Source organism: Anguilla anguilla, chromosome 16 (genome assembly GCF_013347855.1).
Source record: "Anguilla anguilla isolate fAngAng1 chromosome 16, fAngAng1.pri, whole genome shotgun sequence".
Taxonomy (NCBI): Eukaryota; Metazoa; Chordata; class Actinopteri; order Anguilliformes; family Anguillidae; genus Anguilla; species Anguilla anguilla.
The window spans coordinates 13590567-13607245 of NC_049216.1; the positions used below are offsets into that span (position 1 = coordinate 13590567).

A 16679-nucleotide genomic window follows, 5' to 3' on the forward strand; every position below is an offset into this window, starting at 1 on the left:
GGTTAACATAAGCCTAAGAGTTTCACGTTTTGTTCTACAAAGTAAGTTGCTAACAAGTTGCTATTTTGCACGCGACAGCCGTTGTAGGTTCAACAATGCAACTTGTTAGCAACTTACATTTACAAAGCACCTAACTGCTCCGAAATCCACGGTTGAGATACCAATGGGTGTAATTTATCTCGTAGAACAAAACGTGAAACTCTCTCAGGCTTATGTTAACCACAGACCTTATTTTCGTCGGCATCCCTATAGGGGAAAAAAAGCATTGGGAATCTGACGAGGGAACCCATAGCTCAAAAATGCAAACTTCCTGGTTTTAGCACTACAAACCGCAACACTCACTGGTAACACTCGATTGCAAACAGAATGCGAGTTCACCAAAATGAGAACTAAATATTCGGACTACTGCCCATTTTTTAAAACGATACACATCCAGGACTGTTTATTTGGCCTGGATGACAGGCATGGGAGAAGGGATGTGGCCTGGATCCAATCAAACAGTCTCAATGGCTGATGGAACATCAATGACCACAATGGAAGTAAGTCCAGGAATTTTTCGTGTTATCCTTGACAATTTCTTCACATGCAAGTCTTTTGATGTGTTTTAATTTACTTTTTATTTATTTTAGCTTAAAAATAAAATAAACTAAACTAAAACTTTACAAGTCAAAGTAAAGTTTTAGTTTAGTTTAGTTTAGTTAAGCAAGCGTTTGCTTTTTTCCTCCATAAACATAGTTCATCAAATTGAATGGTCACAAAAATGACTGAAAATTAGGCTATGTAACATGAAATTAAAGTAGCACATTTGTCAATCCAAGTTAAGGACAACTGTTTATTGGATCTAGGCTTGTTGTAATGCTACATCTCATGGAACTTACAGCCACCAGCAAAGCTAGAAAATAGGCCTAATTGACAAGTTAGGACCACTCTGATAGTTTCATGCAGTTTCCTTTCAGTCTAGCAACCATGGATGGACAGTAAGCATTCCCATCTGCCTGCCCATCCACCACCTTAATCTCAATCTGGGGCAGAAAAAACTCCTTCCCAGCAAAATATCCTCTGCAGTGATACTTCCAGTAAAATTATTATAACATCAGACTTAAAAATAGCATTTTGTCAGAGTCTCTGTGAACTCAAAGTCCAAAGAATATTTAGTAGGAAGCTTTATGGTCAAAAATCCCAAATCACTTAGTAAGACCTACATGCCAACACACAAGTACAACACATGTAGTCCAATGTGCTTCTGACATCACAGCGATAAAGATCAATGTAGCTTTAATGATGCAACTATGACTTCAGATATTCACTCAACCAAAAGGGTTCTACAAAATTTAAGAGGCTAATATCTTTTCTGTTTTCTGCACCCAGTTTCAGAAAAATCATACACTCTTTATAGTAGTTAGTTTTTTTTTATTAAAGGTTTAATAAATAAATAGCAAAATGTATTTCAGGAATTGCTTAATAAACTGCTTCATAGAGAAAAATAAACATTTTTACAACTTCAGTGGTTATGATAGACTTGAGCAGTTGAACACAAATGTTTGATTTTTAATTTAAGCTAGCACCTTCAACAGAAAAACGCACAGAAAAGCTAAATTGAGTGAGAAAGATCAAACCTGTGGAAAAAACATGATGCAATGAATTCTGTAACCCAAAACACAAGAATTGGCTTGTTTACATTTTTATTTAATGTAAATAATATATTATTGTTTTTTCTCTTACACTTTAAAATTGTGTTTCCATTAACATTGGTGTTACTGACCAAACCTTTTTTGGAACCAATTTTTAATCCCCTGCTCCCAATTTGGAATGTCAAATCATAGTCGGTGTCAGAACAAGAGAGTAATCTCCTTCCAAACACCTGCTGCCAACTTTTCCCTCTTTAATCTGCAGCCCACAAGCTGACCTGTGCAGTCATTTTGTTGGAGTTCATGCACAGTAGGTGCACAGTAGGTGCAAGAAGACTGCAGACCCTGGGTGACGCTATGGCCAATTATGCGCCACCCTGCAAGACTGCTGGCCAGTGATGGTCAGGGTCCAATACCTGAATGTAGGGTGCATCCATGCATTGTAAACTAATGCAAAACCTCCCAACCTCCAGTCTCATGGCAGTGACCAAGCATTGCCTTGAAGAAGGGAAAAACTGACCTAGCGTACAAGCAGAAAAGTTAGTCCTGCAATGCCCACACTAGCAGCTGCAAACAGCGCTGTCTTCATTGAGGATTCCTGGTTCAGCTCTGCAGCACAGTGGGAAAACTTTCTGAACCCCTCCTACACAAAAGACAAAAAAAAAAGTTGGGCTGGATTTAGAAGACAGCATTAAAAACAAGAACCACATAGCCCTATCAGTGATCTCCCACAAAACAGAAAAAATAAGACTTGAGACAGTTGTCTCATCTCAGCAGCAACATTCATTGTTGAGTGAAATGCACTATGGCAACACAATGAACTCACTGTTGATACTGAAGGTCATCCAAAATATTCCAATATTTTTTCCCCAATATATTCAACTGAAAATTCAAAATAATTTGGCATATTGCTACTTACTGACCCTTCTCCTAAAAATACAAATGAACACACCTCAGATGTCAGTACCTATAAGTGAACAGCAATTTGTATTGTCTATATAAGGATCTAGATTGACCTGAGCAGCATATTAATAATGTGCAGTCCCCACTATGCTTGATTGAACATAGGGAAGTCTTTTGCACTGCATACTGGAAACGTAGAGAGGAACGTAGAGTAGTGAAATCACAAGAGGGAAATCACAACCTAGAGGGTTGCCCCGCACCAAAGACCCTACTGCTCCATACAGCAGAACCATGAGTCATGAAATCAGTTTTACTAGCATCCAGAAAGTTATATTGAGAACACAGAAAACATCTTTTGGAATTTGTTTTCCACCAGTAAGGAAATAAACAGTTTGTTTTGGGAAACTACACTTCCCTGTTGGTATTATTTCAGTTAAGTTATTAATTGCAGATGGATTCTCCTTGAGCCATAGACCTTAATGCAGTGTTCATATGAAAGTCAGTCTGGGTTAATATTTCCCTTTCTGGAGCAGATTACCATTAGAGAGGAGGGGCCTACTGGTGTTCATGACATATCAGTGTGGTTAAAAAGCTACTCAGCTCAGTCATGGACCATATAAGAGCAGTGTCAATGTTAGAGGATACTTTTTACGTTGCTATATAAAGTGTAAATCATCAGTTGGGAAATATTGAGTTACTGAGTTAGCATCGAGCACAAAGGATCTGTACAAGCCCAAACATGAATAGGTAGCCACCTACGTACTCATACAGTTCAGTCATTTGTACATGATTCTTTCAAAAAGGAGTTTGATCTCTGGGTTGCCATCAAGAGTTCAGTTTCACAATGACTAACCTACAGTACATTCCTCAGCCATGACCATATCCCTACGGTTATACTAGTTAGCCTTGTATATGACAGTGCAGTTTAATGTGCAGTTAGAACTATGAAATGAATACTGAAGGCCCACATTATGCTAAATCTGGTTTTTAAAAATGGTAGATTGTCCAGCTTTGAAATGGCATTTGATATTGATCTAGAGCCAATTAACAGTGTAGAAGCAGCAGGCTAAATAAGTACATTGCCTACTGTATAGAACTTACAACAACTTTAACAAGCTTTCTATTCATGTTTCTGACAATGAATAGAAAGCTTAAAAATCTTTGACAATTTTTGGTAACTTTAGGTAATTATCCTATACCAATTTATTGGACTTTTCCCTAATGACAGAGATTGGGAAAAAATGTAAGAATTAGCTCAGATTTGACATCATATGCTACAGCCCTGAGAGTTAAAAGGTTCCCTAAGTTTGGCACTGACAAGACAACCACAGGAGAGGTCCATGTGAGATTTCCCAATCTAAAATATGAGGCCTTTCTGAAGGGACTGATATAGGGCTAGACTGGAAAATATAACCTTTAATTATTCCATACAGGAAATAATGATTTTGGCTCATTTGACTGGAAAGCAAAATGAATGGTATGTGTACCTAAGACTAAAGAACATCACAGCTCCAATAACTTTTCGTAAAAATGGTGTGGGACCATGGTGTGGGTGGGGGAATGGAGGCAGGGGTTGTGGGACAGGTGGCCATGGGAATGAGAATTGTAGACAGCAAGTAAAGAAGTCAAAGCTCAGTGTACACTTTCCCTAAAGAATGGACAAGAAACACACAAAAACCTACCCAGCCATCATTTTCCTGCAGCCATGCTTGTTTTTCCTCTCCAAGGTAGTCAGCTATGGTCTCTGCTAGCCTCCTGCAGCAGTCTCTGCTCTCACCTCCGGAGTAGAGGTCACTCACCAGCACCCCAGTAAAGGCAAACAGAGACACCACTCTTCCCCAGTTGAATTTTCCATCTTCCACCATCTCTCCTATCACCTTCTTTAAACCAGCACTGCAGTCAGGCCCACAGGTGCTCAGGAATGTCTTGGAGAGTGCCCGGAATTTCAGCTGATACTGCCGCTCCATTTTCTTCGCCAGGTGTCTCATGGCCCTGGCCTGTTCGCTGGGAGGTGTCCGTTGGATCCCCAAGCAGAAGTCAATGTAATCTTCTGCCACTGCCAGTGTCTCTTTTCTGAACCAACAGGACATTTTTCTGAATGGAAGAGAATAACAAAAAGCATTGGTTAGGTATACTTCTGTGCTCAGTTTATTTCTGTGAATAAGCCATGCCTGGACTGGAATAGAAAATTTGACAGATTCAAACACCAACCCAAAAATACATTTCTATATTAATACAATTGTCACTAGTAAGAAAGAGATATAGCATTGACAGTTATACAGGCATCCTGTTTATGGTTCACACTTCAGCTACTTGCAGTACAAATAACAAATGAAAAAAAGTAAAAACTAAAGCAAAAATATCATTAGGCCTGTACATACCAAATAGCCTACTTAAGCAATCACCTAGGCTAGGCCTACATCATTTGTTAAAACACTCACCACAGTAATCAAGTAGTCTAAGCAATTACCAAGAAGAAACTTAAAGAGCACATTTCACGTATTTGGATGTTACAACTCTGGGCATTATTACCATCTGACATATAAACATTCAACACTCACTAAGAATCAATTCACTAATTAGTTACGCTTTCTCGAAAAAGTAGTAAAATACAGATAAAGAGAGACTTCGTACAATGACGGCACTCATAACAGTGAAGACTGCGTATGACAGGCTACATGCGAGGAAAAACTCGGTGGTAAAGTCGTCCTAGCAAGTACAAATTAAGTAGTTTATATCCACCACTGAAAATTTAAACGTTTGCCATCTGGCTAAAAGTTACCTTACCTAGCCCATTTATACACCCTCGCAAACAGCTCATTTATGACCACTAGCTCGATCGCAATACTAGCAGGCTACATATAACGCTAGTAACCGTTGTCAAAAGGAAACGTCTAGATAGCAAAAAAAAAAAAAACGCTGCCAAGTTTTGTCATCTGTCTGTCAGTGAACTGAAACAAAAGGAAGCAAAATGAGCTAGTAACAAAAGTCTGGTTCGCAGTTTCGTTTTGTCACTTTAAATACATTTAAAAAAATACAGTAAACTATGTTTTAACACAACTACGACAGCTTCCATGTTAACACTTTCATAATTTTAAAAAAGAGCGTATAAAACAAAGCTTACCCTCCCAGCAATTTCAGACCTCGCACGAAAGGATTCGGTCCTAATTTCCTGTTCTTAGCGTCTTTATTTGTTCTAGGCTCCTCCTCCTGGCTATGTGTCATTCATTCATTCATTCATTCATCAGCATTTGTAAAATCAACCCCGCCCCAGCTAGACATTTAGAGCTAGAGTAGGATATTATTATTATTATTATTATTATTATTATTATTATTAACCATCCTTTATATACAGAAGAGGATTAGGGCCACGTGCAATTTTTTTTGAGTTCTGACTTTAAAGTCAGAATTCTGAGTTCTGACTTTAAAGTCAGAATTCTGACTTTAATCTCAGAATTATGACTTTATTCTCAGAATTCTGACTTTAAAGTCAGAACTCAAAATTTTTTTTCACATGTGACCCTAATCCTCTTCCGTATTTATACACTTTACTTGGTTATTTTAGGATAAACCACCTTGAGATGTACCATCTCGTTTTCGAGGGGTCCTGAAAAAACACACACAAATCATTGAACAATAAAAAAAATACGCACAAAATAACACAATGCCTCAACTACAGACATCCTCACCAATGAAATATTGCTAAAGGTTCATCTGACATAAAGAGCAGCAAGAGCAGTCTGTTGAGATGAGTGAGAAGATAATTTTTAAATGCACCTAGTGAATTCAGATTTAGTGACAGATTTCAGAGTAAGTCTGTAGGAGCCTTCCATTTAAATTCCCTTTTCTCATCTCAGTATAAACTCTTGGTACCTGAAGGAGGGGTTGATTTGAATGTCTTAGTCAGGCATATGAAATTTGTGGAATGAGAAGTTCTTGTAAATATATAAGGTCACAGACTTAACTTAACTCTTTAAATACAATACATGAGAATTGCATACTATTCAGAAAGTTTAGCAAGTATTGCTTTGATTCAATTAGAATTTTGGGATATCCCTCAAATATTTTGATTACAGTATAAACTGTAATAGGTTTAAACATTACTGAAGTGTAAATGGAAAGAAGTCAAAACATTACATAGCCTACAATATAAAATATAACCCTGTAGAAAACAAACTTTACGTCTTTAAAATATTTAAAATACCATTTAATTGGATGATGTAGACTGAGCACACAGGGAAGTAACATATTACATGAACATTCAACTTAAAGAAATGACAGATATTAGAACAATATTGAAAATTCCTTTATAGGGTACCTAAATGGTTTTACGTCTAGTTTGCTCTAGTACTGTATTGCACAGAGAGTAAATGCCAAACATTCTTTAATTATAATCTCAATCAATATCTGAATTCTACTCCAGAAAAAACTGACAGAAGGCTGAAGGAGAGATGGATTTGGTTGTACCTGTTAAACATGGAGATATAGAATTCATCCATCTGCACAGAGAAATAACTAATGCCTCTATCCAACACATTCATTGGGTTATCTTCAGCTGAAGCTGACTTTTAAACTTCTTGCCATTAACTACTGCTGAGTGAGTGGTTTCAGTTTGACCAGTTTTCTAATGTGTGGATACAATCTTTGTTAAGCATGCATTTAAATTCACATAGATCATATACAGCAATTATCCACTGTTTCTCTTTACTATCTCAGAACCAAATAAAAAAATAATACTGATTACTTCTGTTATTTAGAAATTATTTTCTATAAAAGGTAATGTAAATATCACAGGAAGGAAAATCAACAAGAGCAACAATTAAAATAAATAAAACAGGAACATTACATAACCTATATTGTCATATCGTGTTATATCACTACAATGAGTGATACCAGAGGTTTCTGAATTTGCACATACTGTAGACACATCTACAATTGTTGTCGCCAAGCAACGAAAAAATATACATAGGAGAGAATATCTAAAACAGTGGTTCTTAACCTGGGTTCGGTCGAACCCTAGGGGTTCGGTGAGTCGGTCTCAGGGGTTCGGTGGAGCCTCCGCCGCAGAGGTCCACCCCTCAGTCTAGTCTGCAGTTAGTTAGTTTTTTTACTAAAGAAGGGTTCGGTGAATGAGCATATGAAACTGGTGGGGTTCGGTGCCTCCAACAAGGTTAAGAACCACTGATCTAAAATATTTAGTGGTGCATGGTACAAGAAAATATGCGTGTACATTATTGTGCTTCCACAGATGCACTCAGTGTGAGTCTGTTCTGCATTATTGGAGACATACAAGGGGGAGGTGCATCCTGACTAACTAAAATGACATTCACAGGGTCCTGATCCTTCCTTCTGAGAAAACACCTTAGGCCCAGATCTGGAATGAAAACAATTAAAACATTATGCATTTACATACCTGGATATTTCATGAAGCAATTCAAGTTATAGACCTTGCGCAAGAGTACAATGGCAGTGCATCACCTGAGAATCTAGGATGAGACCTCAGATTTATAAGCCCAGTTTTCTATTTCACTACACTTTTGTAATAATTTGATATGAAACCATGGCTCATAATCTGAAACGAGAACTAAGTAAAGCTGAAAAAAGAAGCCATTGCTCTGTGGTTTTACTTCCATGAAATGGCCCAGCATGTACTGAAAACTGAACAATGTGACATTGCGTCACATAATAGCGCATTCATCCCACAGATGACTGACTCTCTCTGATCACTGGTATTGCCACACATTTTGGGGAAGTGATCTCTGGCAGCCCTGCTTCACAGGTGCAGGAAACCCCCACCTCGCCTGTCTCTTCACCCCCCACCCACTCACCCTCAGAGTGTTGTCCCAGGACCCAGAGCAGAAAGCCGTCCCATCCGGGGAAACACGCAGGGTGCTGACGCGGTTCTCGTGACCAAAGAGGATGGCCACCCTGGTTCCCTTCAGCACATCCCACACATTGATGGTGTAGTCATTGTACCCGCTGAACAGCAGTCGGCCTGGGAAGGGAACAGAGAGAAGCTAGCAGGCTTAATGCAAAGCAGACCAGGGTAAATCCCATTCTGTTTGTTGTTAAAATATCCCCGGTGTTCCAGATGTCTACAGAGAATACCACAAGGTTGCTTTAATTTCACTCATGTTTTGGGGAATACATTTAAAAGTACCATGAAGGTTATGGGTCATTTGCTAAGCTCTGTATTTAAATACTATTCAAAGACAGCATGGACTTTCCAAGACAACACATACTCTCTAGCAGTGTCTACCTTTTAAATGAAAATGACGGCACATTTAAACCCACGCTCACATTTTACAAGGAGACAAAAATTCAAAACTTTCAATATAATAGTGACTATATAGTTTTTATTGTGCATCACTCAAAAGGTCAATCAATGTAATCTGTTGTAAGTATAGTGTCATACAGAAATGCTGCATTTTCCCCTTCATACTCCAACATTATCTAGCAGGTCTATGAGCCATGAGGCATAGTTTTTGTGTTGACAGTTCTTGGCCATAGGTGCGTAAATTTGTGTGATTCAGCCACATATTGCCATGCACACAATAACAGTCATTGAGCCACCATGGAAACACAACTCTCAAAAAATACTTTTCAGTTTGTATCTATCAAATCAGCTATCACTGAGAGGGAAAGGACAGGGGATGTGACTAAAGGAAGAGGAAGAAGTCTGGCTCAGATTTAATTTCAGCACTGCGACAAAGTATTGCATTCAGAAGCTACGGCACAATTTTATGTCACTGGGTCTTCAGTGAAAGACGAAACCAGCTGAAAGACATTTATTACTAAGGCTTAATTAAATGGTCAAGAGTAAACAGCACATCTTTTTGACTGAGAAACTCATAAAATTAAGACATGTTCAAATACCAAGGTGTCAAATTGCATGACATGACATCATCTGATGGCAACACTGATGGCATACCTAGTCTTGCACCTGTATCAAGTGACAGGTCAGTGTTCCCATAGAAATGAAATTCCATTCATGCCCAAATCATACTGTAAGATTTCCTCCTAGTTTTTTATATGGTAGATGAGACTGTTTGAGCACATAGGAGGTAAAAGTGCTGCTTTTCACCTTAGCTGTCAGTTCATATTCACTCAGACAAATACACACATGCACATACACACGCACACGACTACAACAATGGGGCCACAGTGAGACTGTGTACACCAGTGCTCAGTTTTTGTTCTCGAGAGTATGTCCTGCGCGCCAGATTCAGTCAGCCCTCACCACTGAGAGAGAAGTCCACACTGGAAGCTCCGAATATGATGCTGTCTTTGGAATAGATAGCCACCTCTCTGTCCGCCCGCAGGTCAAACAGACGACACTAAAACAACAGGGTTACCAGTAAAACCAACCCACACACTTTCATTTTTACTTCACAGTATATACGTCAAAGCTGTTCAGCTATCAAACCTGTTAAATGCTATTAAACCTGTTAAACCTGTTATAAGGGAGAGACTGACTATCTGTGTGGATGCATGCATGGTTAATGGTTAATGAAACATATGAAATTTGAGATTTAACATTAAATAATAGAGTTGTAAATAAGAATGTAAAGCATACATGAATAAATTCTCTTTTTTGTGACACTTATGATTAAAAAAAGAAAAGCAAATGAAGAATTGGAATGTTGGTGACCCTTATATTAAAAATAAAGATAAAAGAAGAGTAACATGGAGATGAATGGTAGAATAATGGGAAGAATGTGAAGATAGCTCACAGTAGCATCATCAGAGCCCGAAGCAAAAGCATCACCACTGGGGTAGTACCTGGCGCAGAATGAGACAGAAGAGAAACACTCAGTGATTAGTTATATGAGGTACAGCCTCAAGCAAGCCCATAATGGCATCTTAAGTAAAGGGGTTTAAAAAGCTCAATAATGAGGCTGAAAAAAGAACCCATTGCTCTGTGGTTTTACTTCCATGAAACGGCCCAGCATGCACTCACCTGAAAACTGAACATCTAACTCACCTGATACTGTTAATGTCTGACTCGTGAGTCTCAAAGGACTGAACACATTGGCCAGAACGCATGTCCCACACATTGGCCTTCTTGTCACAGCCCTGCAGGACACACAGGAATTGCCCTCAGTTGCTGGGTCTTCATAATCAGGTAATCAGGGAACAATTTTGACACAACGGGGAGTTGTGGGTAGGATAAAACAGGTCTGCACAGAGACATAGCCAAGGGGATTGAAAGAACCAGAACCCCCCCCCCCTCCCCCCCCCCCCCCCCCAAGTCAACATTCTAGCCCACCCCCTAAATGAATTTGTGACTATGCATTTGGTTCTGCAGAGCACCAGGGCACGTTGCTTCTTGTGTACAGCACTTTGGTCAACGCCAGTTGTTTTAAATGTGCTTTATAAACAAAATTTACCTGAGCACAACTTGCTTACACTAATGCCAGGCCATTATGAGAAGCGGCTGGATTTGGACTAATATGGCTTTGAGTTTGGACTTGATTGGCTCTATAGATTAAATGATTGGATTGGATTTGTTTGTATGTTTTTCTTTTTTTGGAAAATGTTTATTGAATCAAATTGGAATTGAATAGAATTGGAATTGGTTTGGATTTGATTGTATTTTGAATTTGGATTGGATTTGGATAAAGATTTGGATTTCAAATTTGATTTGGTAATTGGATTTTGAAATTGCTTTTATTTAGATTAGATTAAATAAAAGAGGAATTTAGCCCCCCCCCCCCCAAAAAAAAAAAACGGCATTATAAAACTTCCTAAGTTGACACATTACATCTCCAGGAAACCGAACACAGAGAAGTGAAACTGTCTTCCAGATGAGGGAAAATGTCCCAGATGAGGGGAAAATGTCTCTCACCCCTGAGACAAAGGTGTTGCCGGTCTCTGAAGGGGCCAGGTCCAAACAGAGGACATCTGCAGCGTGGCCATGGAAACTCTGCAACAGCTGCCCGCTCTCCACATCCCACAATGCGCATGTCCCATCTCCACTTGATGTCAGGATCTGAGCACAGCAACAAAATAAACAATAAACACACACACACATACACAAACACACGCACACACACACACACATATACAAACACACACACACGCACACAGAATATAAATGTGTATATCAAACCACATACAGTGAGTTTACTGCCCCCTTAAGGTGCATACTTGTCTTACAACATTTGGCCTTTCGACATAAAAAAACCTGTTTTTGTCTAGTATATCTCTCAAAACAGCTGCATATACCATCGTCAAGCTGATACATGTTCTTCAAAACACATTTTTTTTAGTTTTGGTATAAAATATCAATAGGAAATGAGTCATGGCAGAATTAAAAAAATTTTCCCTGAGACCTCATAAAAATGGTTCTCTTAAAACTTAAATGTATGTCTCCTTCTTTTGGGTGCTTGTGCTCAAAACAATTCAATGACGAAGAATTGGACTCATGAGCCGTGGCTTTATAATTTATTCATTATTCAGAATTATTTAATTTATTTTGGAATGTGTCCAACAATTCTGAAAGCAATTGCAGTGACTATCTGGGATTTTTAAAGACTGTTACTTGGGGAACCTCCACCAGCCCTTTCTGTTCATGAATATTCCTGTACAACCCACACAAACAAGTCTCTCACTGAAACATTAGAAACCTGTGAGCAGCTTTGAGGACACTTCCAACTACAATGACATTGTGCTACAAGAAGTCATTTTTTTTCTAGCTTACCGTCTTTTACTGGAATAATCCAACTAATGTATGCTTATGGATTATTACAATGATTATTACTATTTATTTGCTTACACAAAATGACTTGCATGGTTTACAAGTATAGGATTATTATTTACACAATACACCAGGAATTTAAACAAAGCAATTCCATTTTTTCCCCAAACCATCACTGACTTTTGCTACATGTACACTTGTGCACATCCTTTGCTTAAAAGCTGGAAAAACATTGAAAATCTAAAGTTTTTTCTAAAATCAGTGTTACCATTATTTATTTTATTTGTTTTCATCTATACAACCTTCTCTGGTATCTGTCCTTCCTTTGGGTCCCAACATTGTTGGATAAGTGAGGGATTATTAAATAACCCTTGGAAAATGGGTTTTTTGACCATTAGTGAAGGACTAATCAAATAGTAAGCCTCTGACCCACATAACCACACAGACAAGAGGATGCAGTGCTATTAATACACAAGCACAGACTGAAAACCAGTCAGTCTTTATCACACAAAAAACTTTGTACACTATGTGACCACATCCCTCTTTTTTGTTTCAAGTTGATTATATATAAAGCCCCCACACTAAATGCACAAATACAGTCCATGATGTCACAATGTATAAGCCTGAGGACACAGCACGTAACAGCCCTGAGGTTGAAAGCTCACTTTCAAGACTGCAAGAAATTCCATTATGCTCAAGTCCACATCTAGTTAATTCACCAATGAGATGGACAGGATGTTGAATAAGAGGTATTCCCAAACTGCAAAACCTACTTACTGCTTTTTATAATGGCATGCACTTCACAAACAGATATTACAGTCTGAAAATGTATCAAATCATCACATCTGACAAGGACAAGAACATATTTACATTATTCATATTTACATATTGGTTAAAGAATGAACCATGCTTCCTGTTCAAATTTGTAGAGTCCTTAGCTATGGTTCAGATAAAGGCTGCCCAAGGACTATAAATAGACTCACAATGGTAGGCCATCACACATGAACCAATGCAGCTTCAAAAGGTTTACTGCTGTGAATTAATGAAGGCATGGGAATCTGTTCCTCAGGCATTTCAAATAAAAATCAGCATGTAGTCCGTTAGTGAGCATCTGGGCCCGGGGTACAATAATTAAACACTACTGCCCTCTGAAAAGGTTTTGGATGCCTCAGTTGTTTTGAAAAGGAAATAAAGCCCAGAGGTGGGTAACCCGGCTTCAAAGAGTAAAAAGACTGACCATGTATTTGCTCCATCACCATGCACTAAACCAGCTGATTCTAATTAGCATAACTCTTCAGCATGATAGGAGAACTAATTATTGTAATCAGCTGGTTTAGTTCATGTTGGTGGAGCAAATACATGGTCAGTCTTTTTACTCTTTGAAGCCGGGTTACCCACCTCTGATAAAGCCTTATCACTAATAGCTTTTGGCAAGGGATACATTGATGAGATATGTACTAAATATGTCTCACAAACTGAAAACTAGTGACTGTAGAGTTTGGAACTGAATTAATGGCACTGGCTATGGATGAACGAGGAAGCCTGAGAGAGAGCAGCAGAGCAAACATCACTGCTTTAGCACAGGTCACTGCTACCTGCCCCTCACCTGCATGTCAGAGTTAGTGAAGCTGCAGGCAGACAGGTAGTTGGTGTGCATGGCAACAGACTTCTTCTTGGAAGCAAGGTTCTCATTCTTGTCCAGGGAGAGGGGGTACACTGAACACTTATTATCCAGTCCTCTTATTATCGAGAGAGAGAGAAGAGGGGGGGGTGGGGGGGAAGTGAAAGAGAGAGAGAGAGCAAGAGAGAGAGGGGGAGGGGGAGAGAGAGAGCTTAAAACATTCAAATGTAAGGATGGCAATAGAAAAAGGAACTAGTCTGTAATGCAAATTACAAAATGTGACCTGTTACTGAATATGCTATCATAAATCATCATCTTCCATGGGAGAAATACTCATGCTGTCCCTATTTACCAGGCAAACCACCTTTGCGATAATATGGGGAATTAACTAGCTAACTAACTAGTCACACAAGTTGCAATTAAGTTTAGCTAGTGTATCGTAATAGCTACAGTGTGACAAATCATATAGCAAACTAAAATACTGATATTTAGCCAGAGGATATTCCAGGCCAGAGAGAGGGCTCAGGCACAGGAGGTTGGTCTGTCTCTCTTCTGTTCTGATTCAGCTCTGGGATAAAAGACAGGACATTTACCCACAGGCCACTGCACAGCCAGAGGGGGCGTAAGCACAAGCCATAACCCATGTGCATGGCATGGTCACTGCATGTTCCTGTAACACACGCGCACACACGCATGCACACATGCACACACATACACACACACACACAAAGAGTTATGTATAAGGTTTATTTTATGCCAAAGAATTTCTTTTGTACTTAATCATCAATATGACCATGCAATTACACATTTTTTCTGTGCAGACTAGTTTCTGTGGAGAACACACCATCTGTTTAGACACATATATGACACTTGGAGTGTATAGACTCTCTATATGGGGACATAGTTTTTTCCTTATAGCATTTGATACATTGTATTGTCACATGCTGTTGATTCCAGATTGCAGCTCACCTTATTAGTAGTGAATCCGTCCCATACAATCACTTTTCCATCCTAAAAAAATTACAATGTAGCTTCAAATTAGAAAATGTTACAAAAAATGTAAGAAAAAATCCATACATAAACATATAAACATAATAACCAAAGTTAGTATACCCTGTCAAAAGTTATTTTAGTATAGTGTAATAAATCACATATTCTGAGATTACAGGATCTCCAATCTGAATATGACAGAATATTGTACATATAAAACTAAATACAACGTGGTTTTTGAAAAAATAATTTGCCAAAATGACTGCTATGGTAATTAGGTATAGATAATATACAAATATAATCCAATTAAAGACATATGAGTGAGTCGAAGGGAAAAAGGTTTTTAAAAATTACATATTAAGGAGCACCAGCACCACTAACATCAGCACCCTGGACAGAGGTGTTTATAACATCGATTTAAAGTACCAGACAGCATTAGTTAGCACTACGGTGTCGCCTGGTCAAGTGTTAAGGCCATGCGGGTCTGGACTCGGTTGCGGAAATTCAGAAGAAAAGGAAGTGGCGCTCGTGTGGCGTGGTACACGGTCATGCCCACACACCGAGTAAGCTTATTACCTGTGAGGAGCTCACGATCCTTCTCTTGTCCCGGCACCAGTCCATGCACAGAACTTTGTTGCCATGTCCCTTCAGCGTCCTTCTCGTCTTCATGACAAACTGACCGAGCGGGTCCATCCTCTCCGCCACCTGATGCACTATTTGGTACACAGGGAGAGAAGAGCATCGCATCTTTATCTCGTATTCTTTCGGTGCGAATGTGCCACTCATGCCACACTACATATTGCCTACTCCGGTTGCTATAATTAGGATGGATATGGGCATTTAGGCTAGCCTATATGCTCATACCAGATGCGTCAATGCACTCTTTTTGTTATAACCCACATATTTGTCATAGGGTTTGATTTGCGATTTATGTCAGTATACTGGAAATGACATCTGCGTATTCTGTAACTGCTCCACAATCAATGACCACCCTTCTCCTCTACAGTAGAGCATCGTAGAAGAAACGAAAACGATAATGTCCCATCTCGCAGATTTGGCACAGATTTATTCAGTTTAATCCAATATGGGGAAAAAAACTAGTCTACGTTTGACCTTTAAACCATTTACCTCTTATATCCTGCGTATATCCTGTGTACCTACAACGATAACTCGCCTATCTACCCCACAGTTTCAGGGAAAATATCAATAGCCTAAGCTCGCTGCTAGAATTAGACAACAGTAATAAACGTCTTGATGCAAAACCCATGATTAAGGACCAACATTCGCTTTAAAACGACCCATAATTAACACAGCAACGATTAAGGATTTTAAGTGAACATATTTAATACGAATACGATGTTAATGTTGGAAATATGACTGCTCCATTATCTCAGCAGAAATATGCTTTATGAGGCCGCGCTGTCCTGCCCAACACTCACATTCGACATCGTGCAGTTTTGCTCTCTCCTCCTCCAGCTTTATCTTCAGGGTGTCGGACTCCGTTTTCAGTGTCACAAGGGTCTCGTTTGGCTGCAGTTCCTGAGTAGCCATTTTTGGCATTAGAAGGGGCTCTGTAGATGGAACTGTTTTGTTGTGGTCTGCCGGTTAAACGCCCGTGCGGTGCGATCCCAGCTGAAGCAACTGCACTGACGTCACAGGAAAGATGCTCAATCAAGTACACAAGGCCAATCCTGCTATTTTAATAAATTAGATATGTCAAATTAAAGTAACAACGTCAATTTTGTACATGCAGGGTAAATACACTGAAATTTCTAAAATGTTGTTAGAGTACATTCCTCTTAAGAGAAGACTGTTTGTGAAACATCAAGAACACAGT

The 16679-nt window shown here is 39.0% G+C and overlaps 2 protein-coding genes across 3 annotated transcripts; both read right to left on the reverse strand.

Annotated features, from left to right (window-relative positions):
* Positions 1-1393: 1393 nt before the first annotated feature.
* LOC118214798 (anti-apoptotic protein NR13-like) lies at positions 1394-5771 on the reverse strand. Of its 2 annotated transcripts, none has more exons than XM_035395024.1 (3): positions 5656-5771; positions 4214-4625; positions 1394-2271 (listed from the first exon to the last, which is right to left on the reverse strand). In XM_035395024.1, exons 1-3 carry the CDS (start codon positions 5754-5756, stop codon positions 2149-2151), a joined length of 636 nt encoding a protein of 211 aa, XP_035250915.1. In that variant the 5' UTR covers positions 5757-5771; the 3' UTR covers positions 1394-2148. The 2 variants fall into 2 exon arrangements, with proteins under 2 accessions (XP_035250915.1, XP_035250916.1); XM_035395025.1 differs by lacking the exon at positions 5656-5771 and adding an exon at positions 5319-5441 and having other exon boundaries at positions 1990-2271.
* A 945-nt stretch (positions 5772-6716) lies between these two features.
* LOC118214808 (guanine nucleotide-binding protein subunit beta-5-like) lies at positions 6717-16639 on the reverse strand. Its single transcript, XM_035395055.1, has 11 exons — positions 16282-16639; positions 15419-15555; positions 14822-14863; positions 14446-14522; positions 13838-13970; positions 11380-11523; positions 10516-10607; positions 10265-10313; positions 9772-9868; positions 8360-8526; positions 6717-7905 (listed from the first exon to the last, which is right to left on the reverse strand). Exons 1-11 carry the CDS (start codon positions 16400-16402, stop codon positions 7894-7896), a joined length of 1071 nt encoding a protein of 356 aa, XP_035250946.1. The 5' UTR covers positions 16403-16639; the 3' UTR covers positions 6717-7893.
* Between the last annotated feature and the right edge of the window lie 40 nt (positions 16640-16679).